The 18,271-nt window shown below is 39.4% G+C and overlaps 1 protein-coding gene across 4 annotated transcripts; it reads left to right on the top strand.

Annotated features, from left to right (window-relative positions):
• The first annotated feature begins 252 nt into the window (after nt 1-252).
• On the top strand, nt 253-15,047 carry PARP11 (poly(ADP-ribose) polymerase family member 11). Of its 4 annotated transcripts, none has more exons than XM_075762557.1 (8): nt 253-395; nt 5,029-5,157; nt 5,256-5,376; nt 6,623-6,698; nt 8,273-8,345; nt 8,433-8,563; nt 12,325-12,476; nt 12,926-15,047. In XM_075762557.1, exons 1-8 carry the CDS (start codon nt 360-362, stop codon nt 13,237-13,239), a joined length of 1,032 nt encoding a protein of 343 aa, XP_075618672.1. In that variant the 5' UTR covers nt 253-359; the 3' UTR covers nt 13,240-15,047. The 4 variants fall into 4 exon arrangements, with proteins under 4 accessions (XP_075618672.1, XP_075618689.1, XP_075618679.1 ...); XM_075762564.1 differs by lacking the exon at nt 253-395 and adding an exon at nt 612-717 and having other exon boundaries at nt 12,926-13,671; XM_075762574.1 differs by lacking the exon at nt 5,256-5,376 and having other exon boundaries at nt 263-395; nt 12,926-13,671.
• The last annotated feature ends 3,224 nt before the right edge of the window (nt 15,048-18,271 follow it).

The following is an 18,271-nucleotide window of genomic DNA, read 5'->3' on the forward strand; positions in this document are numbered from 1 at the left end:
CTATAGCAGATCACCTCACTGCCAAAATGCCACCCACGTGGCACAGCACCAGAAAGACTACCAGAGCCTGCAGGCCTGCAAGCCAGATGCCCACAGAGGGCGGGGGGAGAGGGGGAGAGAGAGGCCACGGCTCTACCTGCACCACGCCCACGCCCCACCTATCCCGCTTCACATTTGTATACCAGGCCTCGCCCCTCTGTGTGACGAACCTATCGAGCGTGACCTATAACAGCTGTTGCCCCGCCCCTTTTCTCTGCCACCGATAACGGAAGCGCCTGGCGGCAGAGTGGTGACGCGCCTCGCGCGCGGCCTGCGGTGCCACCCCTCCCACACACACGCCACCCCACCCTTTGGGCAGCATGTGGGGAGCGAACCTGGGGTGGGCGGCCGATGCGGTGAGTGCGGGCGGGAGAGGGACGGGGGAAACGGCTGCTCCTTTCGTCGTCTTCTTCCTCAACCCGTCTCCGTACTATGCGCGCCCCGCAGGCCGCTTCCCCTCCCGCCCCGCCCCCGCCGGCGAGCGCGCTGCCAGGTTGGGGAAGGGGGTGGGGGGCGTAGGCCACTGTCTTTGGGGAAGCCTACGAACCAGATGGAGAGGTACTGGTGCTGTGCTTAGATCGACGGCCCCGCCGTGTCCTTGAGCTCTAATGGGATCAGCTCTGGAGGGGGTCGGTAAAGGGGGTGACTGCAACGGTGGTCCCCTGCAGCGCGAAGGGGGTAAGTGGTGACACAGCTGCAGAGGGTGTTGTTCTTTCACGTTGTGTCTTGTACTGGTGCTAATGCTGCTACTCTTCTTGCTTCCGCTCCCTAGCCCTGCACTCCTACTTCAGCTAAGTCTCCTGCTTAAGTGCCTTGTTCTCGAAGGAAGAGCCAGAGTCCCTTAGTGCTCCTAGAGTTTCCAGCAGGGAACTATACAAAGTTCATGTTTGTAGGCAAAAGAGGCTTTGGCAATAAAGCACAGCTTGCCAAATGGAAGCAGACAACACAAGAAAGCAGAGAGAATAGCCCCTCGGGATGGGTTTAGCATGAAGGTGGTGAGACACTGGAACGGGTAGCCTAGAGTGGTTGTGGATATCCCCTCCCCAGAAGTGTTCAAGGCTGGGTTGGATGAGGCTTTGGGCAACGTGGTCTAGTAGAGGGTGTCCCTGCCCATGGCAGAGGGGTTGGAACTAGATGATCTTTGAGGTCCCTTCCAACCCAAACCATTCTGTGATTCTATGCACTGTAAATCGCGTTTATCATTAACACTTAAAAGTACCTCTGGAAAAATTGAGGCAACACATTACCAGTAGCAGTAAGGGTGTTCAGTCACAGCACAAAACACAATGAGCATTCATTCTGTTTAAGAGGATGTTTTTGCTGTCAGAGTAATTGTGTTTAATTTGAGCTGTTCTGGTAACTCCTGGACCAGTAGAAACAGTGCTAATACTGGGAGTTGAGAGGCCTTCTGTTAGGAACAGCATTGCTAATAAAATTCTCATTGCTGCATCTTTGATAGTTGACCTCCTATCATCCAGAAAAACTGAGATTTTTTTTTTGCTCACTCTGCATATATTCAGAGTTTTTGGACAAAAAGCCACCTGCTCCGTATACATGGTGTGGGTTTGATTTTTAAATTCATCAATAAGTTGAGCAATTTTCTTTAAGCATTTTGGATTTGTATCAACTTTGAGAACAGGTCTCTTGTTTTTATGGCTTTACAAGTTCATGTCTTCGGGTCATTCTTCCACACTTCTAAGTGTTCTGGAATCTACCTGCTTACCTTCAACTGTGTGACTATGGTAATACATGTAGACTGAATGTAACATTTTTGAAAGCTATGGGAATAACTGTTTCCTTAGTAAATGGCTTATTCTGGAGGCTGTGTTGCCCTTGGAGTAGTTTAAGTGTGTTGACAGGGCTCAGATGAACGTGCCTTCTCTGTAACTTCTTTAAAAGGCATTAGTGATTTGATTGATCAGATTTAAGGCCCTGAACTAACATTGGGATGGAGCTGAGGTCTGGCTGTTTCGGTGGGAACCTGAAACTAAATGTTACGCAAAAAGCCTAAATTGCTTTCCTCTTAGCTTTAAAAAAAGTGTAGACTACCTCTGCCTTCTCTCTGTAGGAGAGAACATAGCCAAATACTTATCTCGGAGGAAGAATCAACCTGAAGATGAAACATTATCATCAAAAGACGTTGGCCAGTTGTGTGTTAACACCAAATGAATGTAGTTTTGTATTGCTGTGAGAAATAGAAGAGATGTTGGCAGATACCCTCTGAAATAGTTTTCTTGTCTTTTTCAAAATATTTTCCCATGCAGCTGATGTACCTTTAATGTAGTCCTGCTTGAATTTGAGGCAGCTATTCATGTATGTAGCCTTGTACCTACTAAAGTATGTTTGCCCTCAGATTCTGCAATTTAAGAGATGCTGCGGAGGTCCACTTCCGATTCCCCTGTTTTCTAAGCATCTAGAGGTTTTTGTAGCCCCTTGGAGCTTTTGGTGATTAGAATACAGTCTAGCTATTACCACAAAGAGGTTTCTGAGATTGTTTTTCAAACAACCACAGAGGGCTAGCTTGGGAAAAAGGGGAAAGATAGTGCTGGAAGTGCCTTCTGTTCTCAGCTCCTGTCCCAGTAGCGCTGGCCAGTCTCTAGTATCTGCTTTCTTCAGGTCTGTACTTTTTTCTGGGTTGAAGTGTCCAGGAAGCAACTGAAGCATCCAGGATATTAACTGGACATTGTTTGACTTGTGCTGGAGGGTGGTGGTCCACTTCTTGGAAGCAAAAGTTAAGTTGAGGCAGTTGTTGGGAAGAGAGCCAGTCTTGGTTAAGTAGTTAGAGTGGATGAATTGATGATCTTTTCTGGGAGTAGGGCAAGCTTCTTTCTCTGAAAGATCCCCCAACCCACTTAGAATTTTTGCTTGGGCAGAGGGGTGGTATGGCAGACAGGGTAGACATGTTAGGAGATACATGCAGGTAAAGTCAAGTAATTCAAAGTTTTCAAGATTTTACTGATAATGAAGAAGGACCTGAAATCTGGTAGGGACTGTTCTTCTAAAGCTATTCTGTCGTAGCTCTTGGTAGGCTTGAACTTGTCTGACTGCTTTTTGAACTTCCATAAAGTTGCAGCATCCACAGCATACCATGAAAAGGAATTCCATAGATTGCCATCTGTTTTATGAAGAAGTTTCTCTTTCACTTGTTTTGAATTTGACATGTGCAACCTTTGATAGGTGTCGTCTTATGTTGAAAGAAAATGTGATTTGTTATTCCCTGTTCATTCCTGTCATGATTTTGTAGATCTCTGCTACGTCCTTTCCTCAGTCCTTTTTCTTCCATCCTGCAGAACACTAACTATGGTAGTCATTGCTTGTGTGGAAGCTGCTGTGGCTTTTGGTGTGAACCTTCTCTGTAATTACAAGTACAGAGTACCAGTAATTTTACTGTATCATTTTTAAGTGGGTGCATTAGGGGGGGAAACAAACCTTCATGCAGTGTTGAGGAATAATGCACTGTGGACTTGCACAGTTAAATAAGTATATTCTTTGTCTTAGGGTTTTTTGTTGGTTTTTTTTTTTTTCTAACAACTTCTGGTATCTGGTCTGATTTGTTTGCTGTTGGTGAGTACCTAATAGATGTATTCATCAAGCTTTCAGATGTAACCCAAACACCTCATTCCTGAGTGGTATATAACTCAGAGCCCGTTGTATATATGAAGGGATCGGTATTGGGATTGGCACTGTTTAACATCTTTTTTGGTGACATGGACAGTGGGATTGAGGGCACTCTCAGCAAGTTTGCAAATGACTCCAAGCTGTGTGGTGAGAAGGGGTGCCATCCAGAGGGACCTTGACAGACTTGAGAAGTGGGCCTGTGCAAACTGCATGAAGTTCAACAAGACCAAGTGCAAGGTCCTGCACATAGGTCGGCACAATCCCAAGCACGACTATAGGCTGGGCGAGGAATGGATTGAGAGTAGCCCTGAGGAGAAAGACTTGGGGGTATCGGTTGATGAAAAACTCAACGTGAGCCGGCAGCGTGCACTTGCAGCCCCAGAAAACCAACCATGTCCTGGGCTGCATCAAAAGAGGTGTGACCAGCAGGTCAAGGGAGGTGATTCTGCCCCTCTACTCCTCTCTAGTGAGACCCCACCTGGAGTACTGCATCCAGCTCTGGGGGCCCCAGTACAGGAGAGACACTGAGCTGTTGGCGAGAGTCCAGAGGAGGGCCACGAAGCTGATCAGAGGGCTGGAGCACTTCTCCTGTGAGGACAGGCTGAGAGAGTTGGGGTTGTTCACCCTAGAGAAGAGAAGGCTCCTGGGAGACCTTATAGCAGCCTTCCAGTACCTAAAGGGGGCCTACAGGAAAGCTAGAGAGGGACTCTTTGTGAGGGAGTGTAGTGAAAGAACAAGGCGTAATGACTTTAAACTAAAAGAGGGTAGATTTAGAGTAGATATTAGGAAGAAATTCTTCACTGTGAGGGTGGTGAGGCACTGGAAGAGGTTGCCAGAGAAGTTGTGGATGTCCCCTCCCTGGCCAGGCTAGATGGGGCTTTGGGCAACCTGGTCTAGTGGAGGGTGTCCCTGCCTATGGTAGGGGGTTGGAAGTAGATCATCTTTAAAGGTCCCTTTCAACCAAAACCATTCTATGAATGGCCTTGCTCATATGACTGTCAGTATGAAATTTAGCACCTCTCTTTGATCTGATAAAGCCTATAGCCCTTGCCTTTACTGGCACACTTACAGATATTTGAGACAGTTTTGAAAATGTTTAACTAACTTAAGGGATAATACTGGATAAATAGCAAATTGAGAATTTTTCTCTGAAAAAAAGAAAACAAATCTGCCTTCTGCCTGCCAGGGTTGTGTTTTTGTTGTTTTGGTTTTTGGGGTTTTGTTTGTTTGTTGATTTGGGGGGTTTTTTTGGGTTTTGTTTTTTTTTTTTAAGTAATGCAAATTCACATTGCTTTTTTATGATTTTTCTCAAATAATGCATTTTTGCAAATAGTATAATTTTTTTTTGGTCTATCCATATGAATGTTTTAGGAAATGCTTCAAAGACCATCAGAAGATCTTTTTCCAAAGATGGAAAGTTCAGTTGAAGAAATGGATACCTCTGATACCCAGTGGGGCTGGTTTTATTTGGCTGAGTGTGGTAAATGGCATATGTTTCAGGTAAATACCTATGAAGTTATATTAGCTATGATGGATTCCATACATCAAACTACCTATTACTGAATTTGTCTAAATGTGCTTTTTCATTTATTTTGAAGACTGATTCAAACAGTCATTGCTCTGTTAGCAGTGAAGATATTGAAAGAAGCTTCCGAACAAACCCACATGGTTCTGTTTCTTTTACTACTGCCAAATTTAACTACACGCTAGACTTTTCAGGTATGTATCTTTTTACAGAATAAATTTAAATAATAGGAAGGTGCCAGGTACACTAGTTCATTTGTTCATTCAGGAAATTATTGTCCTCATATGTAGTGCAAAAACTTGTGATTGGAAATGTCTTCTTTACTGGAAAGTACATAGGAGACTTTAGAGGCAGCTGCCCTGTTGCATTTTCTAGAGTAGTTTATTAATAAAGTAGCATGTCTTGTTTAGTAGCACTCCATGGTGTTAATGCTGCTTACCTCAGCTGTAGGTGGTATACATCTATGACACTGGGAAGTTTGAACCTTTTTTCTTTAACATGTAACTGCTTGTAAGCTTGAAAAACATTTCCATTCAGAGTCTGTATAAGAAACATTGATATGAAGGAAGCTTTCTGCAAAATAGTGGCATCAAAGTGATTTTATAATTCAGCAGGTAGTTGAAACCAATTCTGTTGTCAGAATAACAAGGAGATAGGCGAAAGTATTTTCTAGTAGATTGTAAAGATCTCACACCATGCTTGTAATTTAGACTACTACATGATTCTAATGTATGTAGCTAATTATAAATTAATCTGTCCTTTGTTCAAAGGTGTGTTCTAATGACTTCCTTTTTTTCAGCATTTCCATCCATAGATTTTTATTTTCTGATGAAATTACAAAACAGCTATACGCTTAAGTAGAAGCCTCTTCCAAATCAAAGAAAATAATAGTATTTCAGATACAGAAACGGGGGATTAGGTAAAACAGTGGGAATAAAGTATTATGTACAGAAGTGTTATGTGCAAGGAATTTTATGTTTACTTGTGTTGAATTGTCTGTTTAAAAAAAACCAACTTTGTTTTGCATCTGGAATAAAAACACTAAATGCAAATGCTAAACAATTTTTATGTTACTGTTTGTAGGTCATGATGTCTTGCATTAAGCATAGTAGTAATGTGCTTTGTCATCCTAGTTGTATTAAAGTCAGTGGAAGTTTTGGCAGTGATTTAGTGGGGGTGAATGTTAGACGGGTATTTTAGCAATAGATGTTTTGTTTATGTAATACTTGTGCATTTTACCAACTTGTATAACTGACAATGGTTGAGACTAGTATTTAGAAACATTCATCAAAAGTGCTGATTTGTTAATCATTAAAATAGGAATTCCTGCCAAGCAACTTTGGGTGTAGTAATGTCATTTTAAAAAAGTGACACTTAAATGTTTCATATGCTATAGATGAATTCCAGAAACTTTCATCCTAACTCTTGTTTTATGCTCAGTGATGAAACAAACCAACCTAACTACCCTTAAGCAACGTCCAATAAAGCGAGCTCCCTTTTCTATCAGTGCTTTCAGGTAAGGAAATAAAAGGAAGCCTCCTTATTTTTATTTTATTCCTGATTCTTCTAAGTAAAATTAAATAAAAATATGTTTTATTCATATTTATTTACTTTTTTGCATCAAACAATATGAGAGGTGAACCAAGGTAGGAGAACTAGTCAAGTGAAGAAGGAAGACATTGCAGAGAAGAGTGACAAAAGAATTTATAGTTTGTTTTTTATCTTTTTTCTGAGAAAGTAAGGAACTTGAGGTGGGAGAGCCACGGCATACTGAATACTGATATCCTTTGGCAAAGTTCTCAAAGCTGTACCTGACTTCAGCCACTGGAGTACCTTGCTGTAAATATCCGTTGAATCAAGAGTTGCTGTGGAGAAGCAGCAGCAAAAAATGGAGTAGTTTGTTCCATTGTAATAATGGCTTCCTAAGTTATTTAGAAGTATTATTTTAACAGCAAAAAAGAATGAGTAATATTTTCTTGACTGTATGTTTTAATTATTACTCTAAGATGATTTGAAATTAAAAGAAATTGCATCGTAATGACCAGATTTTTTTATGTGTCTAATTGCTTTAGATTGTGAGTTTCTTGCCATTTCATCAGTCATTAAATGTAAAGCTGTGCTGATGCATATTTGATACTCACCAAATAATAAACTGATCTATGCAGTGATATTACCACAGGTAAAATTGACTATATGGAATATGTGGGGGGGTTTCCCCAAATAGTTTCTTAGAAATAATTTTAGTTCTGAATTGTAGTCTGGTTATACTTTCAAAAAGAAATTTGGCATTTGTAATAAGAAATGTAGTAGCAATGTTTTTACATTGACATTCAAGAAGGCCTGGTTTTTTTGAAGTGTCAACTATTTTTTTTTTCAATGGAGATTTGCTGAAGAGTGCATGCAATAATGTGGCAATTCACTTTGGGGTTTTTGTTTCTTGAATAATTGCATTCAGTACTCTCCCTGTGATGACACCAGTCTCTACTTTCAGGAGATTGCTTCTTTTAGTCCCAGTGTTAAGGCTTAAAAGCTACTATGTATGGAGTGTATATGCTTAAAACACTCCTTCGGGGTTTTGGTTTTTTTTAAAAACAAATTCAACTATAATTTTCAAGTGTGTATTTCTAACATGATGCTTTTAAATACTTCCAATAAGGGCTCAGTTTCCAGAGGCTTAGGCTAGTTGTAATTCCTGGTAGTTTGGAATGTTCAAGCTATATCTACACTCTCACATTTCTAAATTAGTTTTGCTCTCCTGATATTGCAGACCTTTCTGACCATCTGTTCTGATTTATCTTCCTATCTTTTGTTGGGTAGATGGTGTATTAAATCTGTTCACTACTGTGGTTTATTTATAAGCTAAGCCAGAATTTGAATACAAAATAAAACCTCTTGCCTTTGACCTTACTTGCTGACAACAGCCTTTGTTTGAATTAAAACTCTAAGTAGTTTTGTCTAAGTCTTTTTGGTTGGTTGCGGTTTTTTTGTTTTAGTTTTTTTGCATACTGTATTGTTCGGAGCAGGATTTTAACAGGAAGAAAATGCCTCATGTCCTTGATGTCATGTGTTTTTACCTTTTTTTGTTTTAAGTTTCATCTGTGAAAATGAGGCTATCCCTATGCCTTCACACTGGGAGAATGTAAATACTGAGGAGCCGTATCAGGTAAGAGTTGGTATGCAAGTTGGTCAAAAACACATGATAATGAAATAATGCATCGAATTGAAATCGTACTAACCTCTTTTTTTCCAGCTTATTCCATTGCAAAAGAAAACAAATGAATATAATGAAGTTTCTAGTCTCTTTGGAAAAACAATGGATAGCAACCGAATTAAAAGAATTAAGAGAATACAAAATCTAGACTTGTGGGAGTTTTTTTGCAGGTGAGATTATTTCTAAAACCAACAGTCTTAGGATTGTTAACAGAGCAAATCTTGAAGGCATGCAGAAGAAATATGCTTAATTGCTTTTATTATTAATGAAAATATGCATTATTTTTTATCTTTCTGTAATTTTCTTATTTGTCATTCCTCTATATTCAAAATTCCATTTTCAAGACTCTTTAGCTTCTACGGGTGCAGAAATGTAATACTTGTAGAAATGCATTAGATGTAGATATAGCACAGATAAGATTGATACATTAAAGATATTCAGGATGTCCATGTGGTAGATGCCCATGATACTTACAGTGAAGTAAGGAGAATGAAAAATAAGCTTTTTGTAAAATAATTCCTTGACAGGCTTGTATTATTTTAATTTTTAGTGAATATTTGTGGCTTGTTTAATTTCTCAACTTTATGAAACCTAGGACAGAATTACTTGTCCAGTGAGCACATATTCATGTAATTTCTTTAACTTTAATGTGCTACAGAAGCTTTTTCTAAGTTCTCTGTTTTTTCTTCTTCATGTTGTGTTGGCCTAGAAGTAGGAAGTGCCAAGTTCTGTTTCCGCTTATTTCATGGTATCAGTCTTAAGCAGTTGTATTTGACAAAAATTTACTCCTCTACAAAGGAGTACATATCAGAATCAGTTTTAAAGTTGTATTACACTATTAAAACCAACTGAACTAAGTTAAATAGTGAGGAAATAACTAAGCAGATGTATATTAAAAATTTTCATAAGTTATGTTTTGAAAGATGTAATTTGTTAATTTAAAGCTATATAATGAATATGTGTAAGGAATTGAACTTAAGTTCTTGATTAAGAGAGTTAGCCTTCTCTTAAATGCAAATCTTTTTGGTTATATTTACCTGTTTAAGTATTACGGCTTATTTGCTTGGCCTTGTGTTTCAACACCTACTTTTCTACAAGTAAGTTTCTGTAGAGGTGTATTTATACCATCTTAACACCAATCTTAATTTTTGAGAACAGGAATAGCAAGCAGACTTCAAAGTAAATGTCCTTTGAGTCTCCAGTGTAGATAGCAGAGGGGAGCAGGGGAAGACCTTTTTTGCTTAGCTTAGGAACTGATGACATTTAGAGAGTGTACTAGTTTTCCTGACTGGTCAATGAGTGGAATTCATGGTTTAACAACTCGGAATCTATGGATACTGTGCTAGAATATTCTCAAGGTACAAAACTGAGAATGGGAATTAGAATTTCACACGTCAGGAGTATTACAGTATCACCATATAGCTAACTACAAAACAAGGTACTTTTTAGTACCCGTATGGTGTAAGAGTATGCAGAGAAAAGTAATTTCAGTTTTAAAACTTTTTTCCTTTATCAAAAAAATACAAGTAACAATGAAAATTGCTAAAATAAGTGTATGCAATTGAGGCTTAGCTGCTTTTTTTGCTGAGGGTAAAATGCAGCCTTTGAGTAGATGGGCTTACACACACTGGTGAAGAAATTATTGCCTGGTAGTATAATACTAAGAACTAGGTATTCCGGCACTTCACATTCACTAAAAGTTCTCTTGGTGTCCCATGTGGGAAAGTGAAAGTAATAGAAGATGAATCTTAGTCTAGCATATTTTGGATTACGCATCTCAGTTTGGAATTGCATAGGAGTACAGTAAGTAGAAAACTCTGTTTGGTCAGTGAGATTGCTGACTATCTTTAGAAACAGCTTGTGTACTTGCATATGTACAAAGAGCATGTCTCTGGGTATTTAGTTTTGCTTTAGATTTTTACTTTGAGTGAACTGGCTGTATGAGAACCTTCTGAGCAGTGGATCAACTTACTTTTGTTTTACCGGATTAGCTTGTCACTGTTGGTGGGAAGTGTAAAGACAATGTTTTTTTTTTAGAATAGTTGGACTTAACAATTTCTGTTCCAAATCCACAAGAAGTCCTGCTATGGCATTCCTGCATTCTGCAGACCCATCTTCCCATGTGCTCAGTATATTCCACTACTTATGAGGAACAATTGCTACTTACACTTTCGTAAGTTTGAGCAAGTGTTTTGTTTCATTGATAAGGTCAGTGATTAAATTTAAGCATTGTTTGAATGATTGCTTGTATCATTGTAGTGGTCAAAACATATTTGCCCATTACAATAGTTCCCACATTAATGACTATTTTAAATTGGTTTTATGAAATCAGCTGGTTGGAGATAGTGAAGGACTTTTACAGAACATTTTTGAACAATTGATTATTGACATTTTCTATAAATGTGTTCCTCTATTTCAAGAGAAGTACTCTAGGCTACCTTTATCAGAGATCAGCAGCCAATAACAGGGGGCTGCTGATTGAAAAATTTCAGATGTTCAGCATTACTAGCCCTTAGCTCAGAGGGGTTGCCTCACACAGGTGGTTTTCTCAAGATGCAGGGAATCTTGGCTCCTGGGTTTTGTTGAATTACTAATCGAGTGGGACTTGACTGCCTGGACCCTCTCTGCCTTTGGCACAAAATGTCACAGACGAGATTATTAGTGAAACCTCCCAAATGCCCTTGAGATTCTACTGACATTCTTCTGATTTGGGAAGTAGCTGTAGGGAAAAAAAGACAACAAAAAAATTAAGTTGCCCAGACATAGTTATTTTAGTTTGCACTAAATGGAGGAGAGAAAAACCTGAACAATAAACCAAAATAAACATATCTTTCAAGCTAAGTACTGCAAGATTTTCACTTCTGTGAAATGTACTTATTTATAAAGAATGCATAATTGCAATGCTATTAATATGATGAAGAATCTTTACTGCTTGTCTCTTTCCCTGGACCTGGTTAATAGGACTTCCTGAAACTACATCTAAACTGTTGGCCCTGAGAACACTTCCTCAGTTCAAGTGTGCACTCCAGTTATAAGCAGATTGCTTAATTTAATAAACCTAAGTAGGTGCCTGATAAACCTAGATATGTGGCACAGTGTTCCATGCACTGTGACTTTTATAGGAAGAAAGTTCAGGTACATAGACAAGAACAAAGCTAAGGTGTATTCCAACTTGGTTTTGTCTGGACAGTCGAAGGATCATAACTTTGAACAGCTCAGTGATTTAGACACAGCTCCAGAGTCTACTTCTTCATGGATTTTAGGAAAACCCAGCTGACAGAAAGTCACTTTAAAAAGATTGATGGGAAATACATCTGTTCTTTAATTGAAGGTATGCCATGGTCTTCTGCCCATCACACTGTAATATAGGTTTACCTGTAGTACAATTTTTTCTAGACTGATGTAACCCTGTCAATGCATGACTTACCTGTTTTAGAAAGTATGTGAACCATAAATTCAGAAAAAAATTAATTCATTATAAAATGATCATGTTGAAGTAATTTTACCTAAAATATAGGTAATTTTATTTTTAATATTTTTGCTTGTTTACCTGGGCAATCATACTTTATAATCCACTAACTTTGTTACAAAATGGGAGAAAAATGCCTTTCTTTGAAAAAATGTATCTGCAGAAAACAGCTACACTGAAACTAATGCCAAATGAACAATATTGATAAAATTGGTATACCCCCCACCCTTTTTTCCTAATCGTGGATTACTTCTGCAAGTAATCCACAGCATCTAGAAGTGCATGATTTCTAAACACGTACCTTAAGAATTCCGATCTGTTTAAAAACTAGAATCCCCTAGGCACTTGTGAAAGTGGAATGTATGGACTGTTTTAGGTCTGTCCCCTCTGCACTGTTTTCAGAGCAGTAACTTAATTTCGTTGTACACATGCCTGTAATGCTGTATTGTGTGTTCTCGGTAGGAAAAAAGCTCAACTAAAGAAGAAGAGAGGTGTCCCCACTATTAACGAGCAGATGTTATTTCATGGCACCAGTAATGAATTTGTAGAAGCAATATGTATTCATAACTTTGACTGGAGAATAAATGGGATGCATGCTGCTGTATATGGAAAAGGTAAGTATTGTTGTCACATACAACAGTTTGGTAATCTTAACAGTTCAATGTTGTTAAGTGTTCCCTATAGTATGTTCTTTGTGATGTACTCCCTGAGCTCCAAGAGCTGTTTAACATAGCTCTGCATTTACATCACGTGTAATTAAGAAAGTTAGGATGCAGTAAGGAATGTAGTCGTCACAACCAGCTGGTAGGACCAAGGAGTGTGGAGAAGGGATACCCAACAAAGCAGTACTGATCACAAGACTAATATCACAAGACTGATCTCCCTACTAAAACATTCCCACTAAAAATATTTGGTTATGTTGCTATAAACTAATGATTTAGAAAAAAAAATTGATTGCTAATGAACAAAAAAGAACAGACATCCTTCATCATCCTGATACATATCCATGTTCTAGTAGTTAAACTGTCATGATAAGAATGTAATCAGATTTTTTATTTGAAAGGGACCTATTTTGCAAGAGATGCATCATATTCCAGTCGTTTCTGCAAAGAGGACATGAAGCATGGAGATACTTTTCAAATTCACGGTGTCAATCTGCAGCCCCATCTGCATAGACCAGATAAAGTCATGTTTCTTGCTCGTGTATTAACCGGTGACTATATCAATGGCGACGCGAAATACATGAGGCCTCCTTCAAAAGATGGAAGCTTTGTGAACTTATTTGACAGCTGTGTGGATAATACCTGGAACCCAAAGATCTTTGTTGTCTTTGATGCCAACCAAATCTACCCTGAGTACTTAATAGAATTTTCGTAAGTTTAAAAGGAGCTGAACTGAATATTGTTTGTGTCTTTGATACTTTTGTTCCTTTTGTGAGGACAACAATATAAAAACATGAAGTGTGAAAGGAGAGAAGTGAAAGAAAAGCTAGCATATAAACATATGGAGGAAGGAAGCTTTTAAACACTTGAGAGATTGTCAAACTTTTTTAAAGTCTGTCAACTTTACGAATGCATTTTTCAAACATAGAGATGTACAAATTTGAAATTGCTTAGTGAGCCTTAAATATGTTGGGCATTGGTAAGTTTTCAAAGGCAAGATTTATGTTCTGATTTTTTTTAATATATTACAAGTATTTATTCATGTGGTAGAAATATACCTGTAATGTAGTATGCATATGATGAAACTAATCTTTCATAAGGATTGTCTCTAAAACATAAAAATAACAAAAACAACAGCAAAAAGAAACACCCAGGGGACTTGGCTACATATGTGTGTATGTCTGTGTTCTATGGTACATGTTGCTTTGTGTTTGGAGGTCTCTTAGTTTGGATTCTAAACCTATCAAAAAAATCCATCTGGAGAAAACTGATGAAGGAGCTATAAAGCTCACCAGAGCTGTTATGTTTACCTTTTACATACTTGCAAAGCTTTAATCACATACTTCAAGATTACAAAACCCTTGCACTAGGAGTTAGTTTTGATGGAAATGATGCCCATAAACTTTTGTGGTTGTTAATTGTTTGGTACGTAACTGTTGAGCTCAATGTTGGGATATCAGCAGTGCCATGCACATTTCTGAGTTCTTACTCTATAGAATTTTTCCCCTCTTGTTATAGTATGCATGTGCATGCATTTACATTCATGCAGCTGTGCTGCTGTGATTCTTGCCTGGTCAGGGTTTAAGAAGCAGCGCTTGTGTACTTGGAAACACTGGGAATAATGCAGTTAAACTAAAGATAAAAACATCAAACTTAATCAGCTTTAATTTTTAAACCCTTTAGTAGAAAGCTTTCAGTAACACTTGTGCAGATCAGGTTTTCATAATTGGTATGGTTGTAAAGTTAAACAGTATTTTTTACGTGTAGAAAGAGCAAAGGAGACAATATTTGGGTAAAGAACAAACTTGAGTACCCAAATATGTGAGAGCCTGAAGAAAGGGCTGTTACAGTGAAATGCACTGAAATGTTAAACAATTTGCTACAAAATCACATCCCTAGTGTTTTTGTTAAAGGACCTGAGGATCATTAAGGGACTGTAATACAAGGTCTAATTGGAAGCCTTCCAGGCTTCTTCTTTGGCTATGGCCAGTATCAAATCCTTATAGAAATGGTTTATAATATGGTGGATATAGATGATCTGTATTGGTCTGTCATGGACTTGTTAATGGACTTTTTGCATCAAAGGCTATGTTTAAAATTTATTGTATTTTAAAGGCACTGCATCTGGCATGACCAAGTCTGCTCAAAATCACATTAATCCTATGGAACTGGAAGCAGAATATGACTACATATCTGGCATCATAACTGAAGACACAAACATCTGTTGCTTCTCCTTAGTGTTGTTATCTTTGCCTGTCAGTGGAGGATCTTGCACAAGTTGGATGTCTGTTTGTAGTTACAATTTCATGGCAGCTTTCCTTTTGCTTCTGTTCTTAAACCATACAGGGCTAAGGTGCGTTTTACTTTATTTTAGTGCAACGGGAAGTACGTTCTCTGATCCCATGTTCTCTGTTGTAGGCATGATTTATGTTTGATTCACTACTATGCTAGCTCTGCAAAAGGCATGTTGTTCCCCACGTGGTATAAAATATTTAATAGTAAATCATGAAGGGAATTTGTGTATTACTGACTCCTTTTTATTCTGTATTCTACAGAACATACAGATTGATGTGCTGTTTTTACTTTGATTTGGTCTTTTATTTCTTCTGAGGTCTGAACTGACCTTTTCAGTTAAGAAAACTGAAGGGTTTTGTAGTGTCTCATGGACACAAAATACCATAATCTATACTGATCTTAGTGACTTTTCCAATTGTTTGTGTGATGGTGTCTTATTTACTATTTAAGTCACTTGAATGCTGGAATCTTAATCTTAGCAAATCACTGTGGAGTTGTAGTTTCAGCTCTTCTTTTATTGTTGTTCTGCTTTCTGGTGTCCATTTTTGTGCTGATGAATCTCGATACTGAAGGTATCTGTAAAGTAGCCATTCTTTTGCTGGCAAGGGGAGAGATTATTATTGCAAGCAAAGTCCAGAACTCTATAAGTAGCCAATACAAGAAATAAGTGGACTTAATAAAAAGGAACAGTGAGAGAGGAAGGGAGGAAAATAATTTATTGGACTACAGAGCATTAAGGAAAGAAAAAGGGACTTGGTCTGATTCTGAGGAAGGAAACCTGTTAATATTTCATGTAGTGAAACTTCATGCTCAATTTTCTTTTAACACTTGTGCAAGAGAGCATGTCATTCCCTTTCGTGTCTTGATCTGAGGTAAAGCTTTCTTGCTAAATTACTCATGTGGCAGAATGTTTACACACAGGCACAACACTTCAGTATCAGCTGATCTTATTTCTGTGTCATACTGGCCTCCTGTGCTAGCTTTACTTTTTGAATGGGTGTGTAAGCAATTGTTGCTGAACAGATCTTGTTTCATCCAAAGCAGTTTCGGAGAGTGTCTTTGTTTCAATTCATTTACAGAGGAAGCTTGTACAAACTTTTTTCTATGTTAAGATCTGCAGAAACAAAAGGATACAGCTTTATAAACAGTACCCTCACATCCAAGCTAGATGTGACATACATAATGGACCAGCTGGAGCTAGTGATTTAAATTCTAGGAGTAGATTGTATGCTTGTTCAGCTGGTGGTTTGAGGACAGCTCTGATCCTTTTTAAACCACTATCAGCCCACAAGATCATAGCAGGAAGGCTAAAGTGAGTTTGTGTAGCCTATATAGGTGCAGATTATTTTCAGGAAGAAGACTCCATTAACTGGTGTGCTTTTTGGTGGCCTGTACAGAATGTACATGTGATGAGCACATGTCAGTCTTAAAATTCCTTTGACCTATATGTCCATCAGTGTGGTAACTATGATTATTATTAGGCACTGTCCAAAACAGCAGACTCCTAGAACAGCATAGGTCTGCTCCAGTATAGCCATATACTCTTGACAAGTTGCCAAAAAGTTGTGGGGACAGACAGATGGAATACTGTGTAACGTCTTTGCTTCTTCTGTGCTTCTCTTGCTTTTCTCCACTGACACAACCCTGTGGAGTTAGTGAGGGAGTTCAGAGGCATAATCTCTGAGCAGCCAAAATAAGAATGTGGTTGCTCAGCTGCATTTTTTTGTTGTTTTTGTTTAACAGAGATGGAAGCCACTCACATTGCTGATGAATTCACTGACTCGATTTCTGTCATTTACAGAGTAGAAAAGCTTATGTCAGCAAGCCACTCTTGAGAGGTCAAAAGTTTGGTTTTTTGGAAAAAACATATATTGCATAGCAAATGGACTGAGGGACCTTGGCCTGGACCCGAGCACCCCCTGGGCGTTGGCTAGTGCAGCTTAAAGTTTGCTGGTGAATCCACAGACATGCCTCAGGCGCAGGAAAACAGGGGAAGACACTAACTCCCCCTCAGCAGCCAGCACCAGGCACTTAAGCAGTGACCCATGGTCCTGCTGTAGTGGTACTGAGTTCTTGCTTGCCTTGTTCATGCTGTCCCCCCAACAGCTGGTTTTGGGAGCAGATGCTGTTCCCAGCCCAGTGGCTGGGCGTTCAAGACCCCCACTGGCTGCAGTGGCGGCACAGAGACCCTGCTCACTCCAGCTGCTGGCACCATAGACCCCGCTCTGGCTCCAGGAGCTGGCACCAAATTCCCCTCAGGCACACACAGGTCTCACCAGTAGCTGGCACCGAGTCCTTGCAGCACCTGTTCACATGGGACTGAGAGTGAGCATAGGCAGTGAGATGCTTCAGAAAAGATTTCATAAGAAGAAATAAGCCAGGCCAGACTGTGGTGATCAGGCACGGGGCTCAGCCAGACAAGTGTACTGACCAGCCCCATTTTACAACCAGCCAGCCACTCTTGCACAGGATCACAGAACGGTGGGGCTTGGAAGGGACCTCTGGAGATCATCTAGTCCAACCCCCCTTTCTGTCTTCCCGCCTGCTCCCCCTTCCTCTGCGCATCACCCACCCCATGTTGGGGGGTCCCCCTGGTGTGCAATATCATCGGTTGCACAGTCCAGGCTGATCTTCCTAGCAGTGGCACCGGTGGTTTCTTGATAGCCCATCAGCCAGTGTGAGTAGTGAGGTTTGTTTCTTGCCATTGTCTCCATGTTTTTTTTTATCAGGTCTGTGTTTCCATGTATTTTGTTTCTGGTTTCCCCCTTTTCCCCTTGGTTTCCCAACTGACAGGTCCCCAGTCAGATAACCTCGCTGGAATAAACTTTTTCACACTCTCACATGTCCTTATCAATTGATGTGACTGACTGAGTTTGGTTCTCATCACGACACCCCTCATGTCCGTGTGTTCTTGTTCATGGCTTCCTCCTTTCATTATTGTCACTGTTGTACTGGAAAAGCTCCTTGACCTGATACCCTTAAAGGAGCAGACATTTTCCTTCCACATAGCTTACAGATAATTGTTCCACATAACATGTCCTGCAATTCTGGTTCCACATTTCTCCTAACTTGCAGATTTAGTTGGAGAGATCACACTTCATTCCTATGGTAATCAATGCATATAGGATCATTTGCACTGAGTTTTCATCCTGACATCCTTTCATCCTGGACAAGAGACAGCCAAGGTGAACACAAAGACTTGAAACCTTGCAAGTTCTTTTGAGTGGATCTTTTAATTTTAAAGGGCCCACCTGAATGTACAGAAGTAGGAGAGTATTTGCTGTATAGTGGAATAAGCAAGAAAAAAGTTGCAGTGTAATGAAGAGAAGGTATACAGTATGGGAAAAAGATAAAATAAACTCTGCCCATTCAGACACTAATCAGTTCCATGGAATAGCATAAAATGAATTCGTCTTCCTTGTGTGCTTTGAGCTGTTACGAGTTTGATACTG

Source organism: Balearica regulorum, chromosome 1 (assembly GCF_011004875.1).
Source record: "Balearica regulorum gibbericeps isolate bBalReg1 chromosome 1, bBalReg1.pri, whole genome shotgun sequence".
NCBI classification, from domain to species: Eukaryota; Metazoa; Chordata; class Aves; order Gruiformes; family Gruidae; genus Balearica; species Balearica regulorum.

Excerpts from the sequence above, each read along its gene's own strand:
- PARP11 (XM_075762557.1), top strand. The coding sequence starts at position 360 with ATGTGGGGAGCGAACCTGGGGTGGGCGGCCGATGCG. Across the intron at positions 396-5,028 it reads TGGGGTGGGCGGCCGATGCG|GAAATGCTTCAAAGACCATC; the intron begins GTGAGTGCGGGC and ends TGAATGTTTTAG. Across the intron at positions 12,477-12,925 it reads TGCTGCTGTATATGGAAAAG|GGACCTATTTTGCAAGAGAT; the intron begins GTAAGTATTGTT and ends TTTATTTGAAAG.